The sequence below is a fragment of the Phasianus colchicus genome, chromosome 9, assembly GCF_987193195.1.
Source record: "Phasianus colchicus chromosome 9, bPhaCol1.hap1.1, whole genome shotgun sequence".
In the NCBI taxonomy this organism is placed as follows: domain Eukaryota; kingdom Metazoa; phylum Chordata; class Aves; order Galliformes; family Phasianidae; genus Phasianus; species Phasianus colchicus.
In genome coordinates this window covers 11,925,006-11,950,813 of record NC_143444.1, presented here as the reverse complement: position 1 = coordinate 11,950,813, position 25,808 = coordinate 11,925,006, and the positions used below count along the sequence as shown (strand labels likewise).

Here is a 25,808-nt window from a genome sequence, read left to right as displayed (position 1 = left end):
TTTAATTTTGACATAAATATTATGAAATAAATTAAGGCGAATGTCAAGCTGAATAAGTTCATCCCAAAATCTGGAAGGAAGCAAAAGGTTAAAACTGAATACGTGCCTTCATAATAGCACAAAATTAGGACTGTGTGCACTTTGGTCTGTTGCTCTCCTTGTTCTGAAGCACCTCTCAGATCACTTGCAGCTCAGCAGTACCCTTACTGCTGGTACATACTCTGCAATGCTCATTCAGAGAACAGCCCACTGGGTTATTTAGCTGAAATTGGAGTCTCTGAAGGGATCAAACTGCTGTTCTTTGGCTTCAGTGGATATCACAGCCCTGAATGGAATACCACTGAACATAACAGAAAGCCTTTGGATCTGGAAAAAATGCTTACTGAAATCAATGAGAGGAAAGGAGCTTCAACTCCAGTGGTTAACACTTCATTGTGCCCTTTTTCTCAGCAGATAAAAACATTGGCTTTGTGTACTCATTTTTTTAAGATCAATATGACAAACCTAAATTGTCCAATGAATGCGTGTGCTGTGTTAGCATTGCAAGTCACATTAGACTTTTGAAAAAATGACTATTTGATTTTACAATAATTCCAGTCTGTGCAGCAAACAAATGTATTCTTAAGGAAATCTGTTTAACCAGGAAAATCACTAAGGAATTCCTCTGGAGTTATATATAGCTTTTAGTTGACAGACTCCCTTAAATAACTCCTTTTTCTATGTCTACAGTAATTAAAACAAAAGTTGTCCTTTGAGTATTTGCTGTTGGCAAGATGTATTTCGTTTAATTTTCTCCAAATGCTAAAGAGCTTTCTACATTTATGGGGAAGGAGTTTGGTCTTGTGAACATGAGAGAGATTCACATTCTTTGAATTTGCTATAAGGTAATATATTCCAGTATACATCTCTGGTTCTCCTGGTCATTTTGAGGGAGTGCAGAAATTGCCTGCTCATTGCATCAGTAGTCACTGTCCTGGAAGCTGATTTAATGGCATGACAGCTGTAGCATTACAAACAACATCAGTTGTGGGGCTTTGGGGATAAAATTCCCCTCTAAGTAACCAAAGAAGGCAGTCCCGATTACAGAAAATGGTGACATGAAACAGAACGGCTCTGAATACATGCATGAAACAGGCGGAAGAGAAGTGCATTTGTAAGCCAGTCTTATCCTGGGTGCAGCTTGGGCTGTGTTAAAGCACAACTAATTTATGTTGAAGATGAAATGCAAAAGCTCTTGTAGGAGGTTAGCAGGGGGCACCTTCATTTTTGAAAAGTAATGTACTCTTACATGTTGAAATACATTTTAGTGGATGACATTGTACATCTATATGAAAATGTTTCGTGCAGTTTACAGGCCACCAGAGAAGACTTAAGTAAGAAAAAAAGCGTTGTCGTTTGTGACTGAATGAATAACCATTAGCTTAGAAGGAACACATGAACTAAATCTAAATGCTTAATTAAATATTTTGGTATTTGCTCTGGGATTGATTTGTCAACAAGTGACTGATGGTTCTTGCTTTATACGCATCCATCTACCTTGCTTATGAGTTTGTTAACTTCCTCAGATGATGGTTAAAAGATCAGTGTATATTTGACCAAACCAGAAAGGTGGTGAGAAAACACAGCAAAATGAAATGTGAACTGAAAGTTCTTCATTTTGCCACATGTTCTTTTTAAACAAATGTGTCAGATTAATTGAAAGACAGAAATTTACCAAGATTTTCAAAGACAGAAAAGGAGTAGAAACATTTCTACGAAGTAGAAGAAAAAAACGTATTTCATTTTGCCTTCCTTGTCCTCAATTCCAGCCCTGAATTTAGAATTAATATACTCTGATTCTGAATCCGTAAGAGAAATTGGCTGTAAACAAAAGCTAACATTTATTTTCATTACTAAAGCTGAGGAAAATGTAATCTGTATGACAGGAAAAGTTTATATAGTGTTGGAATAAAAAACATTTTTTAATTAAAAAAAAAAAAAGTATAACAAAGAGAAACAAACAAAGAAATTAGATGGTTTTTTTTAAATGCAGTTTTTAACTGGTTAAGATATCCCTTTCAGCACAGCATGGGATATAACATGAATCTTAACTGTGATCTAAAAACCTGCTTATGTTTCCTCATAGTAGGGATTTTGCTATATTACCTCATTTTTACTGCCAGAAGTGAAACTGCTAGATTTTTGGGGACTGTTAGCAATAATTTTTTTCCTATGGCTATTAGTTCATTAATAATCTTGCCATCTCTCTTATGAACTCATGAAAAACTCTTAGTATTAAAAGGTACCTCATACGTCATTTACTATCAACATGAAGTAATATTAAGCATTTATAAATATGACCTTCCTTTGCAGGAAGTCTCTCTTTTCATTTTTTCTTTCTGAATCTGTCCTCCTGTTATCTTTGAATATCCATGAAAGAAGCCGAAGAAATGGGAATTCATATATGTAGTGATATTAGTCATCTTACTCACAGATATTCTATAGCTTGTCCTTTTTTCCAATTCCTCTTACCTGGTCCTTTCATAACTCAGTCTCTCTAGTTGGAGCCAATGTGTCTTACAAATGTAATTTATACAGTAGTTGATGAATGGCAAAAATCCAAAATCTTATGATTTTTAAAAAACGTAAGTCTATCTGGATCTCATTAACAAAAGTTCTTGATTGACTACAGCAGGAATTCTGTTGGTTTTTTTTTTTAACTGTTCGTTTTATTCATGAAATTCAGCTTTCCAAAAATACTGTGGAATTGTGGTTTTTTTCCCGTTGTCTTTTTGTTCACTGGACTCAGCCTAAACTTTCTCAGTGGTAATATATAGGATGACACCAGTTGTGAGATATCATGACCTCCAACCACACTGGCAAGATAAACACTGCAACGGGAGTTTTCATAATACAGGAATTCCAGGATGCAGTAGACTTACTTTAGTCCTGAGACTGAGAAACTTCTAAGCATGTATTAAAAAAAAAAAAAAGGTCTAGAATATTAGGTTATTAGGTTATAATATAAGGTTATAATATAAGGTTGTATATTAGTGCCAGACACTTGCCCATGAATAAAAGCCTAGCTACTTTACTATTCCATTCTGAATGTCTGAAAATCAAAACACGTCAACTTTGCCTTATCCAACCTGTGAGAAAGTAGTAGAACCCGCTTGGTTCCATTTGGTAATAGCTGAGGCTCTCAACTAAAAAGAAACAGCTTGCTTGTTAATTTGTGGCTAGAGCTATTCCAATAAAGATTACAATAGTGTTAATTAGTGGAGTCATAACTTGAGGAGCTATTAGGATCTGCTGACCTTCTTCCTGCATAAATTTTGACCCTTACTACTACTACATTGAATATCCAAAATAAGAATCGACTCGTATTGGTATTAAGTGTGGGACAAGTTTATTTTATTATAGTTGTGTAAAACCCCACTGGTATCTACTCCTTTATTTTGGATTTGGGATAAAGATATCGGAATAGTATGGGGTAAAGCAGTTGCTGATGGTGGATCCAGTTGCATGCTCTGCTCTGTTTAGTACTTTCTGTGAACAGGATGTGAATTATGCAGGTGGGCTTGAGGAGCCTCCTGTTGATACTTCTGTATCTCTTAAGACATCACTCGCTACCAGATATTATCAACATATGTGGCGCCTATTTTAGAAGGAACATGTTTTCTTTTAAGACATTTTGCCATTTTAATAGTAAATGATATTACTATATGCCATTTCATCATCCTTATCAGCTGAGGCATATGCTTTTTCTGGTGACTGGTGTATTGATCTGTGCGTACCCTAATTGGTGCTTCTGTGAGCAAAGCATGACTTCATTGCCCTCACAGAAATTCCTCACTGGCATCCCTGTTGTGCTCTTCGCTCTAGTATTGTGGTGTTTTGCATGCATACTTTTCTAGTTAATGTACATCTTTAGATTTGGCTGAGAGGTAATGAGATACTTGGGTAGGCTCTGAAATAGAGTGCTAAGTATGCTTTCTGTACTTTCCTCATTTGATCATATCAGCTTCTGGTTTTAAAATGATGCATTTTAGAGCAGTATGACAGAGTTCTGAGGTAAAAAATAAAAATAAAAAAAAAATCCCAAGAAAGATACAAAATAATGAAAAATATACTGAAAAGACTTTCTCTACTTTCCTCTCTCATTTGCTCTTTTTATCTTAAGTACCTGCTTTATTGGAGAACAGGACATTAATCAGACATCTCATAAGCCAGACTCTTATGTAGCTTGATCAATTTTGGGGTCTAAAAATGCTTATTGGTCTCCATGGATTTGAGCTGAATTTATTTAATATAAAGTGCAATATAAAAAGCCTTCTCTGCAGCTAATTAGCCTCCAGGTTATTGTGGCCCAAAGGCAGTGTAGTGAGTTTCCACTGTTACTTGCAATGATCAGCAGTATTTAATTCTTACGTTATTATACAAAGTAGATGGCACGTGCTCATTTGGCTTCTGTGAATACATTGTTTTTAGGCTCTAATTACATTTTTAATTTTTTTTTGTCTCTTAAAAAGGCCGCTAATATGAGGAACTTTGCTGAAATTGGTTAAGTTATGAAATCACAGCAGCAGAAACGTGTATGTTCCTCCAGAATCATACTACTGTAGCCAGGGGCAAGATTTGTTTGTTACATTGAAAACCTAAAACAAATAGGGCTTATTCAGACTCCTTTGGGACAGGGCTGACCTAGACTTATTAATTATTCCTGTTTCCTAAGGAGACAACATAAGCTTTAACTTCATTGGATAATCCTGCTTTCTCAGAAAACATTTACACATGTTCCAATACCCAGTTAGCAGTGGCAGGCAGGAACTCTTTAGTGGTTAGAGAAGTGGCAGAAGGTTAAATCATCTGACTTTGATGTTATGTTGATTGTTTTTCTGTAGTGTACAGTAACATCTTAAAAAAGAAAAGAAACAAAGTGGATGTATTCATTTCTGGACAAACAGAGCTGACAAGTTAAAGAATATGTGAATGTCTTAAGCTGAGACCAAAGTGCTTCATTTATAATGGAGATTACGGTAAGGAACAAATGAAGTTGTCTAAATGTCTCTAGAGCCTTTATTCTGATTTGGCCACAAGTTAATATCGCAACCAGCACTTAACAAAATGCAGGGTTGTATTATCTTTTAGCAAATGCCAGTCATGTGCAATCCAAACAGGTCAATTACCAGCAATTCTCTGAAGATCCTCTGAAATCTCAGAAGAGTTATAGATGCCAAGAAAATGTCTAGATGCACAGAGACAGAGGAAAGGAAATAGGGCAGAAAACAATTTGCAGAAATGGAACTTAACCCTGAGAGGGGAGAACCTGGCCTGATTTCCATTTCATTAAATATTTATGTAGAGACATACATTTAATGTGAATCTAAATTATAGAAAAAGCATACATGTAGCATGGAAGGAGAGAGGGAGGAAAGGGAGGAGAGAGGACAGAAGGGAGGAGGGAGGGAAGGGAGGGAAGGAAGGAAGGAGGAAAGGAGGGAAGGGAGTAAAGAAGGAGTGAAGGAAAGGAGGAGAGAGGGAGGGGAGGAAGGAGGAGGGAAGGAAGAGAGGAGAGAATGGAGGAACGGAAGGAGGAGGGAAAGGGAGGAAGCAAGGAAGGAGGAAAGGATGGAAGGGAGTAGGGAAGGGAGGGAAAGAAGGAAAAGAAGGGAGGGAGGGGGGAAGCAGGGAAGGGAGGAAGAAGGAAGGGAGCAAGGATGGGAACAAAGGGAAGGAAGGGGAGGGAAGGAAGGAAGGAGGGAAAGAAAGGGAGGAAGGAAGGAAGGAGGAAAGGAGGGGAGGTAAGGGAGGAAGGAAGGAAGGACGGAAGGGAAGGAAGGGAGGAGGGAAGGAGGGGAGGGGAGGAAAGGTAGGACACAGGGAAGGGAAGGAAGGAAAGGAGGAGGGAAGGGAAGGAAGGGAGGAGACAGGGAAGGGAAGGACGGAAAGGAGGAGGGGAGGGAAGGAAGGGAGGAGACAAGGAGGGGAGGAGGAAAGGGAAGGAAGGGAGGAGACAAGGAGGGAAGGGAAGGGAGGAGACAGGAATGGGAAGGAAGGAAAGGAGGAGGGAAGGGAAGGGATGAAAGGGAGGAGACAAGGAGAGGAGGGAAGGTAGGAGACAGGGAAGGAAGGAAAGGAGGAGGGAAGGGAAGGAAGGGAGGAGACAAGGAGGGGAGGGAAGTTAGGAGACAGGGAAGGGAAGGAGGGAAGGGAGAAGAGAAGGAGGGAAAGGAAGGGAAGGAGGGGAGGAGACAGAAGAGAGGGAGAACAGGAGGGAAGGAAGGGAGAGGAGGGAGGAGTGCAGGTAGGGAAGGAGGAAAGGAAGGCTGGGAATGTAAGGGGTGCAAAATGAAGGGAGGGAAAGGGAAGAGAGGAAGGAATGGAAGGGAGAGAAGGAGGAAAGGAAGGGAGAGGAGGGGAGGGGAGGAAATGGAAGGGAAGGAAGGAAGGAGGAAAGGAGGGAAGGGAGGGAAATGGAAGAGAGGAAGGAAGGGAAGGGAGAGAAGGAGGAAAGGAAGGAAGAGGAGGGGAGGGGAGGAAATGGAAGGGAAGGAAGGAAGGAGGAAAGGAGGGAAGGGAGTGAAAGGAAGGGAGTCAGGAGGGAAGCAGGGAAGAGAGAAAGGACAGTAGGAAAGGGAGGGAAGGAAGGGAAGGGAGGAGACAAGGAAGGAAAGGAGGAGGAAAGGAAGGGAAGGGGGAAGGGAAGAAGCATGGGTGGAGGGAAGAAAGAGACGAATGAAAGGAGGGAAGGGAGGGAAAGGAAGGGAGAGAAGGGAGGAGACAAGGAAGGAAAGGAGGGGAAGGGAGGAAGGATGGGTAGAAGGAAGTGAGGAAAGTGAGGAAAGGAAGGAAGGGTGGAAGACAGGGAATAGAGGAGGGAAGGGGAGGGGAGGACAGGGAAGGGAGGAAAGGGGAGGGGAGAAAGGAAGGAAGGAGGAAAGGAAGGGGAGGGAAGGGAGGGAGGGAAGGGAGGAGAGAAGGAGGGAATGAAGGGAGGAAGGGAAGGGAAGGAAGGAAAGGAAGAGGGAAGGAAAGGAAGAGGGAAGGAAAGGAAGAGGGAAGGAAAGGAAGAGGGAAGGAAAGGAAGAGGGAAGGGAGGAAAGGAAGAGGAGGGGAGGAAAGGGAAGAAAGGAGGGAAGGTAGGGAGGGAAAAAAGGAGAGAAGAAGGGAATGAAGGAAGGGAGGGAGGAAGGGGGAGGGGAGAAAGGGAAGGGAGGAGGGAAGGGAGGGAGGAGAGAAGGAGGGAATGAAGGAAGGGAGGGAGGAAGGAGGAAGGAAAGAGAAAGGGAAGGAAAGGGAAGGGAAAGGAAGGGAAAGGGAAGCGAAAGGAAAGAAAAGGAAAGGGAAAGGAAGGGAGGGAAGGAAGAGGGAAGGGGGGAGGGGAGAGGAGGGGAGAAAGGGGAGGGGAGAAAGGGAAGGGAGGAAAGGGGAGGGGAGAAAGGAAGGAAGGAAGAAAGGAAGGGGAGGGAAGGGGGGAAGGGGAGAGGAGGGGAGAAAGTGGAGGGGAGAAAGGAGGGAAGGAAGGAAGGAGAGAAGGAATAAAGGAAGGGAGGGAGGAAGGTGGAAGGAAAGAAGAAGGGAAGGGAAGGGAAGGAAGAGGGAAGGGAGGGGAGGAAAGGGAAGGGAAGGGAAGGGAGGAAAGGGGTGAGGAGAAAGGGAAGGGTGGAAAGGGGAGGGGAGAAAGGCAGGAAGGAAGAAAGGAAGGGGAGGGAAGGAAGGGAGGAGAGAAGGAGGGAATAAAGGAAGGGAGGGAGGAAGAGGGAAGGGAAGGAAGAGGGAAGGGAAGGGAGAGGGAGAGGGAAAGGAAGACGGAAAGGAAGACGGAAAGGAAGACGGAAAGGAGGACAGAAAGGAAGAGGGAATGGAAGGAAGAGGGAAGGGAGGGGAGGAAAGGGAAGGGAGGGGAGGAAAGGGAAGGGAAGGGAGGGGAGGGGAGGGGAGGAAGAGGGAAGGGAAGGGAAGGGAAGGGGAGGAAGAGGGAAGGGGAGGAAGAGGGAAGGGGAGGGGAGGGGAGGGGAGGGGAGGGGAGGGGAGGGGAGGGAGGAAAGGGGAGGGGAGAAAGGAAGGAAGGAGGAAAGGAAGGGAAGGAAAGGGAGGAAGAGGGAAGGGAGGGAAGGAAGGGAGGAGAGAAGGAGGGAATGAAGGAGGGAGGGAGGAAGGTGGAAGGAAAGAAGAAGGGAAGGGAAGGGAAGGGAAGGGAAGGGAAGGGAAGGGAAGGGAAGGGAAGGGAAGGGAAGGGAAGGGAAGGGGAGGGGAGGGGAGGGGAGGGGAGGGAGGAAAGGGGAGGGGAGGGGAGGGAGGAAAGGGGAGGGGAGGGAGGAAGGAAGGAGGAAAGGAAGGGAAGGAAAGGGAGGAAGAGGGAAGGGAGGGAAGGAAGGGAGGAGAGAATGAGGGAATGAAGGAGGGAGGGAGGAAGGTGGAAGGAAAGAAGAAGGGAACGGAAGGGGAGGGGAGGGAGGGGAGGAGGGGAGGGGAGGGGAGGAGGGGAGGGGAGGGGAGGGAGGAAAGGGGAGGGGAGAAAGGAAGGAAGGAGGAAAGGAAGGGAAGGAAAGGGAGGAAGAGGGAAGGGAGGGAAGGAAGGGAGGAGAGAAGGAGGGAATGAAGGAGGGAGGGAGGAAGGTGGAAGGAAAGAAGAAGGGAAGGGGAGGGGAGGGGAGGAAGAGGGAAGGGGAGGAAGAGGGAAGGGGAGGAAGAGGGAAGGGGAGGAAGAGGGAAGGGGAGGGAAGAGGGAAGGGGAGGGAAGAGGGAAGGGGAGGAAGAGGGAAGGGGAGGAAGAGGGGAGGGGAGGGAAGGGAAGGGAAGGGAAGGGAAGGGAAGGGAAGGGAAGGGAAGGGAAGGGAAGGGAAGGGAAGGGAAGGGAAGGGAAGGGAAGGGAAGGGAAGGGAGGAGAGGAGAGGAGAGGAGAGAAGAAGGAGTAAAGGAAGGGGAGGGAAGGGAAGGAGGGAAGGGAGGGAGGAAAGGGGAGAGGAGAAAGGGAAGGGAGGTAAGGGGAGGGGAGAAAGGAAGGAAGGAGGAAAGTAAGGGGTGGGAAGGGAGGAGAGAAGGAGGAAATGAAGGAAGGGAGAGGAAGGGGGAAGGAAAGAAGAAAGGAAGGGAAGGGAAGGGAAGGGAAGGGAAGGGAAGGGAAGGGAAGGGAAGGGAAGGGGGAAGGAAGAGGGAAGGGAGGAAGGGAAGGGAAGGGAAGGGAAGGGAAGGGAAGGGAAGGGAAGGGAAGGGGAGGAAGAGGGAAGGGAAGGGGAGGAAGAGGGAAGGGAAGGGGAGGAAGAGGGAAGGGAAGGGGAGGAAGAGGGGAGGGGAGGGGAGGGGAGGGGAGGGAGGAAAGGGGAGGGGAGAAAGGAAGGAAGGAGGAAAGGAAGGGAAGGAAAGGGAGGAAGAGGGAAGGGAGGGAAGGAAGGGAGGAGAGAAGGAGGGAATGAAGGAGGGAGGGAGGAAGGTGGAAGGAAAGAAGAAGGGAAGGGAAGGGAAGGGAAGGGAAGGGAAGGGAAGGGAAGGGAAGGGAAGGGAAGGGAAGGGAAGGGAAGGGAAGGGAAGGGAAGGGGAGGGGAGGGGAGGGGAGGAAGAGGGAAGGGGAGGGGAGGAAGAGGGAAGGGGAGGAAGAGGGAAGGGGAGGAAGAGGGAAGGGGAGGAAGAGGGAATGGGAGGGGAGGGGAGGGGAGGGGAGGGAAGGGAAGGGAAGGGAAGGGAAGGGAAGGGAAGGGAAGGGAAGGGAAGGGAAGGGAAGGGAAGGGAAGGGAAGGGAAGAGAGGAGAGGAGAGGAGAGGAGAGGAGAGGAGAGGAGAGGAGAGGAGAGGAGAGGAGAGGAGAGGAGAGGAGAGGAGAGAAGAAGGAGTAAAGGAAGGGGAGGGAAGGGAAGGAGGGAAGGGAGGGAGGAAAGGGGAGAGGAGAAAGGGAAGGGAGGTAAGGGGAGGGGAGAAAGGAAGGAAGGAGGAAAGTAAGGGGTGGGAAGGGAGGAGAGAAGGAGGAAATGAAGGAAGGGAGAGGAAGGGGGAAGGAAAGAAGAAGGGAAGGGAAGGGAAGGGAAGGGAAGGGAAGGGAAGGGAAGGGGGAAGGAAGAGGGAAAGGAGGAAGGGAAGGGAAGGGAAGGGAAGGGAAGGGAAGGGAAGGGAAGGGAAGGGAAGGGAAGGGAAGGGAAGGGAAGGGAAGGGAAGGGAAGGGAAGGGAAGGGAAGGGAAGGGAAGGGAAGGGAAGGGAAGGGAAGGGAAGGGAAGGGGAGGAAGAGGGAAGGGAAGGGGAGGAAGAGGGAAGGGAAGGGGAGGAAGAGGGAAGGGAAGGGGAGGAAGAGGGAAGGGAAGGGGAGGAAGAGGGAAGGGAAGGGGAGGAAGAGGGAAGGGAAGGGGAGGAAGAGGGAAGGGAAGGGGAGGAAGAGGGAAGGGGAGGGAAGGGGAGGGGAGGGAAGAGAAGAGAAGAGAAGAGAAGAGAAGAGAAGAGAAGAGAAGAGAAGAGAAGAGAAGAGAAGAGAAGAGAAGAGAAGAGAAGAGAAGAGAAGAGAAGAGAAGAGAAGAGAAGAGAAGAGAAGAGAAGAGAAGAGAAGAGAAGAGAGAAGAGAGGAGAGGAGAGGAGAGGAGAGGAGAGGAGAGGAGAAGGAGTAAAGGAAGGGGAGGGAAGGGAGGGAGGGAAGGGAGGAAGGAAAGGGGAGAGGAGAAAGGGAAGGGAGGTAAGGGGAGGGGAGAAAGGAAGGAAGGAGGAAAGTAAGGGGTGGGAAGGGAGAGAAGGAAGGAAGGGAGGGAAGGGAGGAGAGAAGGAGGAAATGAAGGAAGGGAGAGGAAGGGGGAAGGAAAGAAGAAGGGAAGGGAAGGGAAAGGAAGGGAAGGGAAGGGAAGGGAAGGGAAGGGAAGGGAAGGGAAGGGAAGGGAAGGGAAGGGAAGGGAAGGGAAGGGAAGGGAAGGGAAGGGAAGGGAAGGGAAGGGAAGGGAAGGGAAGGGAAGGGAAGGGAAGGGAAGGGAAGGGAAGGGAAGGGAAGGGAAGGGAGGAGAGGAGAGGAGAGGAGAGAAGAAGGAGTAAAGGAAGGGGAGGGAAGGGAAGGAGGGAAGGGAGGGAGGAAAGGGGAGAGGAGAAAGGGAAGGGAGGTAAGGGGAGGGGAGAAAGGAAGGAAGGAGGAAAGTAAGGGGTGGGAAGGGAGGAGAGAAGGAGGAAATGAAGGAAGGGAGAGGAAGGGGGAAGGAAAGAAGAAAGGAAGGGAAGGGAAGGGAAGGGAAGGGAAGGGAAGGGAAGGGAAGGGAAGGGAAGGGAAGGGGAAGGAAGAGGGAAGGGAGGAAGGGAAGGGAAGGGAAGGGAAGGGAAGGGAAGGGAAGGGAAGGGAAGGGAAGGGAAGGGGAGGAAGAGGGAAGGGAAGGGGAGGAAGAGGGAAGGGAAGGGGAGGAAGAGGGAAGGGAAGGGGAGGAAGAGGGGAGGGGAGGGGAGGGGAGGGGAGGGAGGAAAGGGGAGGGGAGAAAGGAAGGAAGGAGGAAAGGAAGGGAAGGAAAGGGAGGAAGAGGGAAGGGAGGGAAGGAAGGGAGGAGAGAAGGAGGGAATGAAGGAGGGAGGGAGGAAGGTGGAAGGAAAGAAGAAGGGAAGGGAAGGGAAGGGAAGGGAAGGGAAGGGAAGGGAAGGGAAGGGAAGGGAAGGGAAGGGAAGGGAAGGGAAGGGAAGGGAAGGGGAGGGGAGGGGAGGGGAGGGGAGGAAGAGGGAAGGGGAGGGGAGGAAGAGGGAAGGGGAGGAAGAGGGAAGGGGAGGAAGAGGGAAGGGGAGGAAGAGGGAATGGGAGGGGAGGGGAGGGGAGGGGAGGGAAGGGAAGGGAAGGGAAGGGAAGGGAAGGGAAGGGAAGGGAAGGGAAGGGAAGGGAAGGGAAGGGAAGGGAAGAGAGGAGAGGAGAGGAGAGGAGAGGAGAGGAGAGGAGAGGAGAGGAGAGGAGAGGAGAGGAGAGGAGAGGAGAGGAGAGAAGAAGGAGTAAAGGAAGGGGAGGGAAGGGAAGGAGGGAAGGGAGGGAGGAAAGGGGAGAGGAGAAAGGGAAGGGAGGTAAGGGGAGGGGAGAAAGGAAGGAAGGAGGAAAGTAAGGGGTGGGAAGGGAGGAGAGAAGGAGGAAATGAAGGAAGGGAGAGGAAGGGGGAAGGAAAGAAGAAGGGAAGGGAAGGGAAGGGAAGGGAAGGGAAGGGAAGGGAAGGGGGAAGGAAGAGGGAAAGGAGGAAGGGAAGGGAAGGGAAGGGAAGGGAAGGGAAGGGAAGGGAAGGGAAGGGAAGGGAAGGGAAGGGAAGGGAAGGGAAGGGAAGGGAAGGGAAGGGAAGGGAAGGGAAGGGAAGGGGAGGAAGAGGGAAGGGAAGGGGAGGAAGAGGGAAGGGAAGGGGAGGAAGAGGGAAGGGAAGGGGAGGAAGAGGGAAGGGAAGGGGAGGAAGAGGGAAGGGAAGGGGAGGAAGAGGGAAGGGAAGGGGAGGAAGAGGGAAGGGAAGGGGAGGAAGAGGGAAGGGGAGGGAAGGGGAGGGGAGGGAAGAGAAGAGAAGAGAAGAGAAGAGAAGAGAAGAGAAGAGAAGAGAAGAGAAGAGAAGAGAAGAGAAGAGAAGAGAAGAGAAGAGAAGAGAAGAGAAGAGAAGAGAAGAGAAGAGAAGAGAAGAGAAGAGAAGAGAAGAGAAGAGAAGAGAAGAGAGAAGAGAGGAGAGGAGAGGAGAGGAGAGGAGAGGAGAGGAGAGGAGAGGAGAGGAGAAGGAGTAAAGGAAGGGGAGGGAAGGGAGGGAGGGAAGGGAGGAAGGAAAGGGGAGAGGAGAAAGGGAAGGGAGGTAAGGGGAGGGGAGAAAGGAAGGAAGGAGGAAAGTAAGGGGTGGGAAGGGAGAGAAGGAAGGAAGGGAGGGAAGGGAGGAGAGAAGGAGGAAATGAAGGAAGGGAGAGGAAGGGGGAAGGAAAGAAGAAGGGAAGGGAAGGGAAAGGAAGGGAAGGGAAGGGAAGGGAAGGGAAGGGGGAAGGAAGAGGGAAGGGAGGAAGGGAAGAGGAGTGGAGGAAGGAAGGGAGGAAAGGAGAAAAAAAGAGAGGGAAAGGAGAAAGGGAGGAAGGAAGGGATGGAAGGAGGGAAGGAAGCACAAAGCCATGACAGAAGGAAAGGAAGGGAGAAAGGGAGGAAGGAGGGAAAGGAGGAGGGAAGGGAAGGGAGAGAGCGGAGGGAAGGAAGGTAGGAATGAAGGGAAGGAAGGGAGGAAGGGAGGGAAGGAAGGTAGAAAGGAAGGGAGGGAGGATGGGAAGGGAAGGGAGGAAGGAACGGAAGGGAGGGAAGGAAGGAAGGAAGCCCAGACCATTGACTGTGGAAATTATGCATGCCAAGTTATTGTTATTTATAGTCATTTAAATTCATTTCTAAGAGTAAGACATGTATGATTTTTATACATATTGATATTATATATAATATATAATGATTATATAAGAATTTGTTTTAATTATATATTACAATTATACCTTATAATATGTTTAATAAACAGTTCTCACAGTCAACAGGAATTTGCGTGAATTAAGTACATGTATTGAGAATAAATAAAGATGGAACTATAGAGAGGAACATAAGGTGGACAAGTAAAATGGGCATTCAAAAAGCATTCATACAAGATACACAGGACAGAAAATGGGAAACCATAAGTATGGCGATGGGATGGCACAGAGGTGAGATTGAAGAGAAGATCTGAGAAAAAACACAGCAGGTGCAATTGCAGACCAGGACTCCCACTCACTCACAGAAACACATACCTGGGTGGCTGAATCTAGCAGTCCTTGCCAGCTCTGCTCCTGTGAGTGCAGCTGCCATTGAAAAAAAAAAAAAAAAAAAAAAAAAGCACTAAGTGTATCACATGCTGGGCAGTATAGCAGGTGATACTGTAGCCTGTAGGTACACCCAGCCCTGTCAGGGTTCAGTTGCCTGACAAAGAAGAGCAGGTAAACTGAACTGCACACAAACAGTGATAAAAGTAGGGTAACACCCACATGCTGAGCCTCAGCAGTTGAGCTTACACTGATGGAAAACAGGATTTGAATAGCTAAAACATAATACATCACCCAGAGATGAAAATATAACTATAAATAAGTATACATTTCTGAGCCATGAGAGGACTGGTAGAGAGGAGAAACGATATCTATCCTTGTCCTGTCCTGAACTATTTGCTTTTATCTCCCATTTTTTAAAATAACTCAGATGTTGTTAGCAGTGGAAATCATGCCTTTTTGTACATGAACCCAAAAACAACTGGAAATCTCCTTCCTGGCTTAGGAGTGAGACACATGTATGTACTAACACCACTTCACGCAGGCTTTCACATACTGTGAAATGTGACCCCATCATTCCTCTGCTTCCAAGTGTCTGTGTTTCATTTTGCACCCTCACTGAAAGTCATGGCAAAAAACTATGCAGAAAAAAAAAGTATTTAAAAAAAAACATAGGAAGATCAGTTTTTAAGAGATAAATATAAAACCAGTACTACATTTTGAAATCACAGTTAATCAAATGCTGTACATGAAAGAGTGAAGACCAGATTCTGTTAAGATTTTTAGCACTATTAAAATTCTGGAAAAAAAAAATAAAATGGCTATTACTCCATTTGTGAGTGCCACTGAAGAATCTGCCATTTCTCCTGCAATAGAACGGCATGAAATAATACAACTTTGAATTCCAGGAGCTTGTTTCTTAGTGCAGATTCTCATTTCACAACTAAGATTAGCTGAACTCTTCACCTGCTCCCCAGAGGGCGAGGGTGCCCTGCAAGCAGACAGATGGCTCCTGAGGAAGGTCAGCAGAAATGTTCATGCATACATATTTTTGCACAAACTGCTTACGAGCCGCTTTTCCCCTTTTTTTTGATAGCAGTTGTACCATGTTTTCCAATCTTTACTAGTTTCAACGTGGCTGAGTTAATTTCACACAAAGAAGTGTGGGAGCAGTGGTCTCAGTTCCCCTGGATAAACGCTGGGCTACGTGCTGCTTGTGTTTGACACTGGGAAGTCCGGCCAGGCAAGGCATAAATCTTTTGTCAATGAAAGGGGTACATTATCAGCTTCTCAGCTGTTTCTTTTCTAAACAGTTACCTTAGGTTTAAGATAAATATTCAACATGATTATTTTGTAAATAAATATATAAATAAAAAAATAACCAGAGACCAGAATTACTTTCTCCCCTACAACCATCTCTCTGATTGCAAGGGGATCTCAACCTTGTGCAGATGCGTATGGTAACCTGATATGGTTACCTGTGCCTGGTTGGCCTTGCACTATCCCCTCCCCAAAACATTCCCAGCGCTCATGCCCAGCTTTCTGCAAAGTCTCACAGATCTTTAACACCAGAGAAATTCCTCACACGGCCTCCAAACACGTCAGTTTCTCCCCTTGTGATCTGCTGTCCTGCAATCTCCTTCTACTGCTACAGAAGAGGAAGCTATGTTAGTCTGCTTGGACTAAACAACAGTAAATAAAACATAAAAATAATTAAGTTGAATGTGATACCCTTTTCTCACGTTGATTAATTGACAATCACTTACGGAATGACTTTATTAATAAAGTGGCAGAAGAGGATGCATCACCTGGTCACGTATAAAGGCAAAACCTTCAGCACAATAAGAGTCTAAAAGTATCATAAAGGTGTTTGCGACCAGTGTGAGGAACTGGAGGCTACTGCTGGAAGCTGCTTTGGTACGTGATGGGTTCAGATATGTTGAAACAGAACTTAAAGTCAGAAAACTATAGCTCAGAAGAAATCCCTTTGAGTGAGGAGAAACAGAAAACTAACTAAAACCATGATGTTTGTAGGAGCTGTAGATAAGATTATATATATTACATTTAGAGAGGTCCTCAGAGGAAAATAAAAAGATCTCACTGTAAAAACATCAGCTACAATAACAAAGTGAAAAGGCTTCCAAGTGCATAGATATGCAATTTTGGAAAACCAAACTATACCTCCATGATTTGTTGTATTTTTGTTGCAGGATGGGTTTTAACCCATGTGTACAGTTTTAGGATTAATAAACATCATCCGAGACAAGTATAAAACAAGCAGCACCTCATTCAGCACATTCATTGGGATTTCCAGTGTATTTCTTCCATTTTCTGCTGGGATCATGGTTAGAGCAATGATTAGAAAACAATATGGCAGGAAACTCTTGATGCTAAACATTTGAGTTATGTATCACAGACTGTCTCAAGTTCTCTGACTTTTTACATTTAAATCTTTTCAAAAAGTTTTCCTGAAGTTTTTGGCACATTTTCTGCAAGATTTATATGAGAAAGACAGAAAAGTCATGGAGGACTCACACTCTCTGTTATTGTTTAAATGCTGACACTTAAGGTTTAAATTTGCAAAGAATGAATCATTCAACATCAAAACTAAGGTGTTGCATGTTTATTTACAGACCAAGCTCCAGTAGTAATGTGTACTCGTCATGCGAACTGATTTGAATTTAATTCTAAACCCTGTTTTGCACCAGGAAAACATGAGTTTCATTTTACTCGTCTCTGTTTTCAATTATAATTTGACAAAAGAAATAACTGCGTTACCTATTTGATTTGCCAGAACTTTATCCCAGCACCACCTGTTGAGCCCTCGGCACTCGAATCCTGACATATAGCAGAGAACAAAATTATGCAGTTGGCACACTGACTAGTAAGGATGCCAACAAAAGCATAATATATCCTTTGTACTCAAAGTACAACAAAATATATATTAAGCTACCAACTGCAGAAGTTTAAGAAAACCACATGTAATTATACAGGAACGTATCTTTCCAACAAATAACTCAGTAGAAAAACGGTATGAAAGTTAGAAAGGACCCTTTTTGTATGATATGCACTGGTAAGTACTGCAAGCTTAAAATAAAAGAAGTTTCACAATACCTTAGTAGATTTACATTAGAGATGGCAAGGGGATAGCCAGCTAGTTTATACAAATAGATGTGTTCAACGCTATCAACTTCTCAGTTTAAATGAAATGTCCCATGTTTGATTCTGGTGGGGTAGCTGACTTTTAGCACAGCAGAAAGACTCACAGCACTCATCCCAATCAAATCCCTTCTATTGCCATTGACTGGGACTAAAGTAGTAAGAATCAGCTGTGTTTCCAAAGTTTACTTCTTTAAAGCACCTCTTTGCCACAAAAGTCCTCACAATTGCTTTCCTAGCACTGGAGCATTTCTGACCCAAGGTCTGCAGAAAAGAGGAGGCAGAACTTAGGGGCAGATAGGACGGGTCAGTGGGGATGAGGCAAAGCTGCCCCTCCAGGTCTGCAGAAGTCTCTAAAGTCTCCTCTTGTCATGGGGCAAACAGACACACAGCCCCTGCAGGAATGGGCTCTTAACCAGGACATGAGATGATGGTCCACAACTCCCTTCAAACAGATCTAAGGACGTGGACAGGGTAAGGCAGAAAGAGCTAGTAAACCCACGGGGAAGGGAAAAGCAGTTTGGGAAGTATAAAAGGTTAAGTGCCAGTTTTCCAGTGTTGTAACAACACTGCTGATGAATCTGTACAGGGTCGAGCACAGAAGTTCTGAAGTCAGCTTAAGCATTTGTCGATATTACAGCATGAAGCATACAGGAAAGACCACTAAAATTCTGTACAAGGACCCAAAATGCATTAAGTTAAATGAAGTATCTGTAAAATCTTTGATAGTGAAGCATAGCTTTGAAATAGTTTGGAAGGAAAAAAATAAACCTGAACTATCTGGTTTTGTAAACAAGCAAACAAACCAGCTGTGAATCACAGAGTAACAAAAGGATTTTACTTACTGCGATAACTTTTGCACTCTTAAGGTTTGTATCATCACAGAACTTGCTGAGGATGCTGTCCATCCATTCATCCAGTTTACTGATGAAGATGTTCAACAAGTACTGATCCCGGGGGAACACCAACTAGACTCTGCTGCTGATCATAACCCTCTGTGCTGTGCCATCAGCCGGTTCTCACCCACCTTACTGTCCATTCATTTGTCCCACAACTCCTAACCTTATATAGGAGGATGTTATGGGAGATTGTGTCAAAAGCCTCGCAGAAGGTAGATAACACCACTGCTCCCCTCTCATCTATCCAGCTGGTCACAACATCACCCAGTATTTACTAGATTAACTTTTGTACTCTAAGCTAGTTAGATGATTATTATCACTGTAGATTCATACAAGCTTAAATGTAGCTCCTATCACCAGACACAATGTTCTCTGGTATAATTTTTGAACAGTACATACACAACCAAGAAAGTTCAGTGAATTAACTCTCAAAGTGGAGCATTTCAAATTGTATCCAGAAAAATTGAGAATATTTTTGCATATGAATTAGTTTCTAACCAGTACATTGCAGTAACCAGCATTCAGCAGAGGCTCCACATTTGAGGGTTCAAGTTGACTGACTGCAGCCTTGAGCAATCTGACATAGTGAGACCTGCTGTGAGCAGGGCATGGATTGAGGTGACAGCGAGAGCTCCTGTCCAGCTGAATTATTCTGTGTTTCTAAAACTGACCCAAAGAAATTAGAAGTATTTTCCTTGAAGATGCTATTAAATTAAAATTTATGAAATTCAACTTCATTTCTTATTCATATAAAGGCTGGAATTTTGTATTTGCTATTTATAATTGTTCATAGATAATATTTTCATAATTATATGCAAAAACATTTATTATTATTAATTTACCTTTTGTTTAAGGTTTGAATAAAATTGAAAAACTAAATTCAGTAATCCATAAGTGGTCATACTAAAGCATACTGGGTGCCTGTGGTATAAACCCCATTATCCAAGGAGAGATTTTTAGCTAAAACTAAAATGGTGGTTGGAAACATGCACCAATATCTTTAATTCTTCTGTGCTGGAAATGTAAAACGACAATTGCTAATGAGAAAAACTTTCCTGCAAAGTTATAATAGCAACTGTAAGAACACTTGCTAAGAGATAGACCACATTTAAGACAGCCAAATCTAGTTGATCTCACCTTCTCAATTCCAAATATCCTTTGTGGTATCTACATTTCATTTAGAAAAATAAGTCTAAAGGAAGTACACACATGGCAGGTAGTTTGGCATCAGCCACTTCTACATTTCTCAGATGTCTAGCAGCCAAGAAAATGTTCCAGAATTTAATTCTTTTCAGATAGCTGAGCTCATGTAAACTTTACTCTTGATGAAGACTACAGATGAAATATCTGGATAGTGTTCCAAATAAGGCATTAAATGTCTCCTACAATAGAATCCATCATGTTCTCCTGATTTCTCCCTTGTTCAAAGTAATTACAAATTCTGAAATCACACAGTGGAACTTTGATGATGTTTTCCATATACTAGGAAGAAAACTCATTCCAGAAAAGCCTAAGTTAGTTTTCTGCCTACCATGGTATCTCCATCATACCCATTCCTTGGCTGCATTTCAAGTAGCCTCACAAAGACACTGAAAAGATAATGAAAATTACTGAACTGTTTCTTGTCTGCCAGAGGTGCAAGGAAGCTGCAGGCACACAGATCAGCAGCCTGAGGGCTCTACCAGTGGCTTTTTCACCCTCTGCTGAGCTGGAGGAAAGATAAGGAACCCACCTGGACTCTTTGAGGTTAGTTTTTCAGGTTTAAATCAAAATTTTTGCATGTAAAACGGCCACAAGAGGTAGATTACAGAGAGCTCTGCAAAAGGCAGAACTGTTTGAGACAATTTTAGACGTCCACTCTGAGTAACCCAAATGCCTCAGACATATAGAGCCTTATTGTCATCCAGCATTACTGCTGTTAGTCCCTTGCATTATCATGGAAGATGGAACTCACTGTTGAACTTATTTCCATTAAAATTATTTTGAAGAATTAATTCTGAAGAATTCTGGAACTAAGCATCCATGGTTCTTACCTCAGCTTAGTCTGAAGCACTGCTCCAATTGGCTGCCTCTGTTTCACATCAAGTTTCTCATATTGAATATTCTCATAGCACACAGGTATGAGATACACCAGTATCCTCTAGTTGAAACCAGTGACACGAGGGATCCTTGCACTTTAAGCCTGAGTTTACCTGTCATTGAAGGGGACGGAAGTCAGTTGACTTAAAATGGCTGATCTATAATCTGCACCTGCTGAAAGGATAAGTAAATCCAAAGGGAGAGTTTCATAAATTCCCAGAAAGATCTCGGCATCATAATAATAGATCTGACAGCACTCTAAAGTTTGGTCTGTCTTGACAAAGAGGAATCACAACCAGCTTTGGCGTAGTTCCCCAGCAGGAGATAGTTCTCAAAGTGCTGTCAAGCAGCCCGTGCTCATCTCCTCATCTCGTGGCAACTTGTCATCAACCCCTCTGCCAGCTTCCACCAAGAGTGAGGTCAAATAATAGATGTGGGAGAGAAGGGAGCAAGGTGTGCTTTCATACTTCGCCATTTACTTCTCTGCATCTCCTTTTTACATCATCATTCATGGAGATACTTCCACAGAAGTGGTCTCAGGGCAGGACACAGACCAGCATTTTTATAGAAAATCCCAGAATTTGAATAGGATTCTACTAAAAACTGCCGTATGATCTTAAAGTACTTAGGAATTAATCTTGGTGTACTTTTTTTTGAACCACCTATTAAAGCTCTACATCAAGAATAATATTCACTACTGCCTTCTACAGAGATTTTGCTGGAGCTTGTCCTGTTCTGCTTCCTGCCCATCATAATCACATCATCTCTCCTGCAACCAGAGCCTTTCGCAGTTCTGGAAACTGGCTGAGAATGACCCAGTAATGTGCACCCAAAAGAAAGTGATTTCCTGCACTTGAAATAAGTGTTGCATTCAGAAGAATTTAATTTCACTGTCATCCTCGGAGCTGGCAGGAGGAGTCACCAGTTTCTGACCAAAGCTGCCAGCGAGGCACACGCTGTGCTAAGGGGAGCTAGCAGGGGTGATGATTTCATCTGGCAGCACCCAACGCTGGCTGTTTGTGTTGGCCCTTGCCCATTTCAGCAGCAATACAGACTAGGAAATTTCAGGAACGGTCATGAAATTATTACCTTAGATTGTCTTCAAGGAGTTGTCCTGATTTATGATTGTCTTAAAGCACATAAACACATTTTAGCACATTTCACCCATTTCATGGGATACCCAACACACAAGGGAGTTTTCCCCTTCCTTCTTAGGGCTGTAAAAACAAAACCGGGATGCTTCTTGCCAAACTTGCTCAAAGTTTGCACGGATTTGCTTGGACAGATGTGGTGGGAAACTACATCCAGTCTTTTGAGTACTGGCCAACGCAGCTCCTTACATCTCAGTAGTGCTCCCGTCAGCTTCGAACGCAGATCTCTAGCAAAAGTTTGCTTTTGTTCGGATTTCATGTTTAAAAAACAGGCCGTATGAAACTGGTTGTCATTTTGGATCTGTAAAACACAGCAACCCCGGGCTGCGAAGGGATTCCCGCCTCCCGCCCGCACAGCACGAGCCGCCCGGCAGCGCAGCTCCCCCCGCTTTCGCCGCCCTGCTGGCCCTCCGCGCGCCCAGCAGAGGGCGCTGCCGCCCGCCCCTGGTTGCGTGGTGCACGAGGCGGGGCGGACGGCGCGATTCATGCGGCAGGAGAAAAACCTGTAACCCCCCCCATCGTCCCCCCTCCGGTCTCCCGTCCCTGCTGTCGGGACGCGGTGGCACACCTACGTTGTTTTTCTGCTCCGGGACCCCTCAGCACGAACCAGACCAAGCGGTTGGGTTCTCCTTTCCACGCACACAACAAAATGGAATCTGGCGGCCGATGGCTGCTCTCCTCTGGATGGCGGTAACGGCTGCTTGCACGCCTCTGACCCGCGGCTGCCATCCCGCAGCGAGGGGTTTCCTCCCCTTTGTCGGAGCGCTGTCCAAAATAAACGTTTCACTTCATCCGTTCCGTGTTGGATTTTTAAACCTCAACTTGAAAGCTGAGAACGCTTTCACATAAGGGCCCGTTTAATGTAGAAATCACGTTGCGTGAGCACTGCGTATGGAAACAGACCGGGAGTGGGAGGGAAGGAGTCGGTGCTGGATGATGCTACTATCCCTGTCTGATTGTGCAAAGCACGCTGCTGTAGAAGTCCAGTCCCTTGGCACTGGGCAGCAAAGCAGCACTAAGGTACATGAGTGCCCTGCCTGACAGTCTGCCAGGACATCAGGTGTTCTCCTATAGCAAATACATACACTCAGGGTAATTTCCAAATGCCCACGGAGCAGCCGTGTTTGTCAGCTTAAACAGGAGAGACCTGAGGGAAGTTAAGCCCTGCTCCCAGCATCTGACCAAAGCTGTGCTCGGACGCAGGGCTGGGCCCTGGGTGCTGCCCTTCTGTGCTGCTGGAAGCGTGCGGCTCAGAGAGGGGCCTGCGCTCACACAGCTGAGCCCAGCCACGAGGCAGCAGACCCCACGTGAGCATTCAGCTCTGGGTCCATCTGCAGAGGTGCCTGTGGGCATTTGTGAGAGCTGGGTGCTTTTATGCCCCAAGCAGGACATTACATCTCCTCATAATACCTTATCTGTTTTCTAATGGAGAAAAAGCTTAGTTCCCAGGAATGAGAACAACATTTCTGACTACATCTGTTTCAATGGGGGGGGGGGGGAATCTAAGTTTATGTTAATTTTTCTAGAACCAAGGTGCTATTTTGCTATTTACATTTTTACTCCAAAGTGTCAGTGCTCAGAAAAGCCATTTAGGATACTGTTCTGTATCAACTCCTATTGTCCTGATCTTCAACAACATGATAAGGTTTTGTCCATTTAGCTCTTTTTCACTCATCTCAATGAGGGAAGCAGAACAAGCCAGTCCCCCGAGGCTCCTACCTGAGAACAGGAAATCTGCTGTGGTAGCAGAAACATCACCTCAGCCCTGGAAGCAATGTGCTTCAGCAAGGCACAGTGTCCCCTGTGATTATTTAACATACATGGGCGCCAGTTTGCTGCTGGAGAAGTGCAGCACCTCTGGCTGCCATGAATCCAGCTCTGCAGCATGGAAGGCAGCAGTGGCATAGCAGCCTCCTGCATTACAGCCCAGGTTATTTGCTCTGGGAACATAACAGAGGTGCCCGAGAGGCTTTAAAACCTGAAGATATCACTGGGAAATAAACTGCCAATAACTCCTAGCTATTGCCTTAGCTTTTTTGTTTGTTTGTTTGAATACCAGAAAACATGAAAAACAATAATGCAACTAAGAAGGTGATATCACAGCTTGCCACAAAGCTCAGCTTTCAGCCTTTAAGGAGATGAAAAAAGGTAACTAAATCATTTCTTACAGCAGTTTTACTGCAGGTCCATACCTTCGAGATTCCTTGATCTGCTGCAAAATTTTCTCTGAAGACTTTATTATGAAGTTCTGGTCCTGGCACCAGTTTGTCAGCAGATGACAAAGCACTGTGAGGCGCCTTCCCAAAAGGTTCCTCCATGGCTCGTTTGTGAAGAGCTGTTACTATTCCTGCTGACTTCTGAGCTCAGAAAAGGCAAAGAAAGAGAAAAAGAAGAGAAAATACATCAGTGGTGGCATTTTCTTTCTTTCCCTATCAAACACAGCCCCCCCTCCCACCTCCATGCATTAGTTTGCTTTTTTCCACTGTGGTATCAGATTAAAAAAAATGAAACACATGCAAAATATTAAATAGCTTAAATGGTCATCTGTGGATTTACTTTTACTGGATAATTTTTTAGGCATAAGCTTTGTCCGGTCAATAGGAAGGAGGCTTCTGCCATATAAAAGAATGACTGGGCTACCACATTCCTCAGCTCACTCAACCTGCTGTGTGCATAATCAAACAGCACTCTGTACAGTCTCATTTTTAATAAGGTGTGGCTCATAAGCCTCCCCTTTCCCTTGGCTCCAGGCAATGTCTGTACCTGTTTCCTAGAGGACTGTACGGCCACATGGTATAATACAAGCTTGTCCAACATGTGGCCCAGCCCCTGCCCTCTCAAGTACTGTTATTGTGCTCTTTGTATCAATTGTAGTTTCCATGGAAATAAATGAGAGGCATTACTTTGGGAGTCACCTTTGCGTACACTGCCCAGGCCTGCTCACTGAGTGCCACCCGGGCAAGCCAAAAGGTTGGACACCCATGATGTGATAGAAATAAAGAGAAAACATGCAGCAACTTTTAAGATTGTATTAATTTCCTGGTACACAGAAACAGAGGCCTTTGGGAAACAAAATGCTTTCCTGTGTGCTGCAGGGTGCTGCCGTGACAGCCAAGATTAGGAGAAAAGAAGACTGCAGAACAGCTCAGGCTGAGGTCCAAAAGCTGAGATGTTTCAGGTTCACTGTGAGGACAGAAGAGCACCGTGCACTTGAATTTCTCTCTGCTGGCACTATGACTGCGTTCAGCCAGTTAGCAGGTTGGGTTTTATGTGAGCTCAGTCTGAAAAGGGACTGCGAGAAGATTAAAAATCCGTGTGTGATAAACTTCTAAACTAAGTGAGATTACCTGGAAGATTGGTTTGTTTCTGGATTATTCTGAATCACTCTTTAAATTACAATTTATAAGATATGGTCATTTTGCATTATAGTTTAGAAGAATATATATTTGATTTTTACTGGCAGACCTTATGTCAGAAGTCACAGAACTGCCAATAATTTATCAGGAAAACCACTGACTCTTAAAATAAAGGAAAGCAGTCCTGTGTACCAGAGTGGAGATGTTTGGCACCCCTAGGAACTCAAATTTAACTGCAAGTCGGCAGTCTTGCAGCTCTCTGTGCAAGAAATGGGACATTTCTCTGAAACGCCTCCTGCTATTTCCCCAGTCTAATCAGCAAGAGCAGAGCCCGGAGCCTTACAACAAGGCCTCAGCTTTCTTGCTTTCTCATGCAAATGTGGTGGCGGTGGAGCCTTACAGCACAGCCCTCTTGTAGGAATGAGGGTGGGCTTTCCCCTTCAGCGCAGGGATAACACTGAGCTTTCTGCTATGTGCCGCATGCGTTCATGAACTTCTCTGCAATGTTATACAAAGGGACAATACAAGTGCAGTTCATCGCTGTTAGTACTACTTTCAGGTTTGTTCCACCTGAGCGCTGTCCCGTTGCCTTATCTGTACGTATAGCATCAACACGCTGAGCTTACCTGCAGGAAATCTAAGAAAATAAGTCCCTCTTTGTGGGATATAACTTGTTTTTAAAAGAGCTATTGTATAAAAAACCTCAACTCTATAGGGGGGTTTGTTGCAGTTTCCTGAGGCAGTCTTGTCACTGTTGATAATGCATTAATCACAATACATCAGCATGCTACAGAAAGAGATTTTCCAGGGTTAGTGATGCCCTTTGTGTAGCACTAAGCAAGAATGACTAAAGCATAAAAGGGCACACAGTGCAGTGAGGCGCTCAGAGTGAGGAGTGCAAGGGCAGAGAAGACACACAGAAAATGATCACCTTCTGCAAGCCACGAAGAAATTAGCAACAAAGGAAGTACTAAGGGGAAAGCAATCAGGCTTGTGAAGAGAACAGACATGCATCCAAAGATCACCTGTAAACAAGGCTGGCTGCTGGGAGAATCCCAGGGAATCCAGAAGAAAGGATCTGTTTTTCATGGAATGGATGCGGAGATCCGGTTATTCCATCACCCATGCACTCTCTCCTGCCAAAGCTGCTGGATCTGAAGAATATATTGCAGAACTATCTGAACAGTATCTTGCATCTTGAAACTCAGTTTTATACAATCAAGCCACAGCAGTTCAATGGTAAAGGGCTTATAAACAGAAAGAAAGGACAGTCAACATGAAGTATATATCCTGTCGGCAAGCTGTATTTAAACTGATTTGCAAACTGGTTTCTTTATAAGGCCTTCAAAGGCCCCTGCCCTTCAGGTGGGTGTCCACATGAGAGCGTTTTGGGTTGCACCCAGATGGTCAAGGTCAAGACACAGCCATTTCAAAGGCCAAAAATTGCCAAGCTGTACAGCTCTTGGCTAAGG

General features: G+C 45.5%; 1 protein-coding gene across 18 annotated transcripts in view; it reads right to left on the bottom strand.

Annotated features, from left to right (window-relative positions):
* LOC116230564 (uncharacterized) overlaps positions 1 to 25,808 on the bottom strand; it is a 57,168-nt gene that overhangs the window by 10,573 nt on the left and 20,787 nt on the right. For 12 of the 18 annotated variants that reach the window (XR_016469135.1, XR_016469138.1, XR_016469141.1 and 9 more), the window contains 4 exons: positions 23,173 to 23,337; positions 21,553 to 21,745; positions 19,784 to 19,942; positions 13,681 to 13,731 (listed from right to left, as the gene is read on the bottom strand). Coding sequence is in view for 2 of the 18 variants with exons in the window: in XM_090146180.1 (XP_090002306.1) it covers positions 19,827 to 19,942; positions 21,553 to 21,745; positions 23,173 to 23,337 (474 nt within the window). In the remaining 16 variants the exon portion in view is untranslated. Of the gene's footprint in view, positions 1 to 13,680; positions 13,732 to 14,249; positions 14,331 to 15,085; positions 19,340 to 19,783; positions 19,943 to 20,918; positions 21,282 to 21,552; positions 21,746 to 23,172; positions 23,338 to 25,361; positions 25,491 to 25,808 lie in introns of those variants that run through there. The other 6 variants (XR_016469144.1, XR_016469146.1, XR_016469147.1 and 3 more) reach the window with 5 other exon arrangements.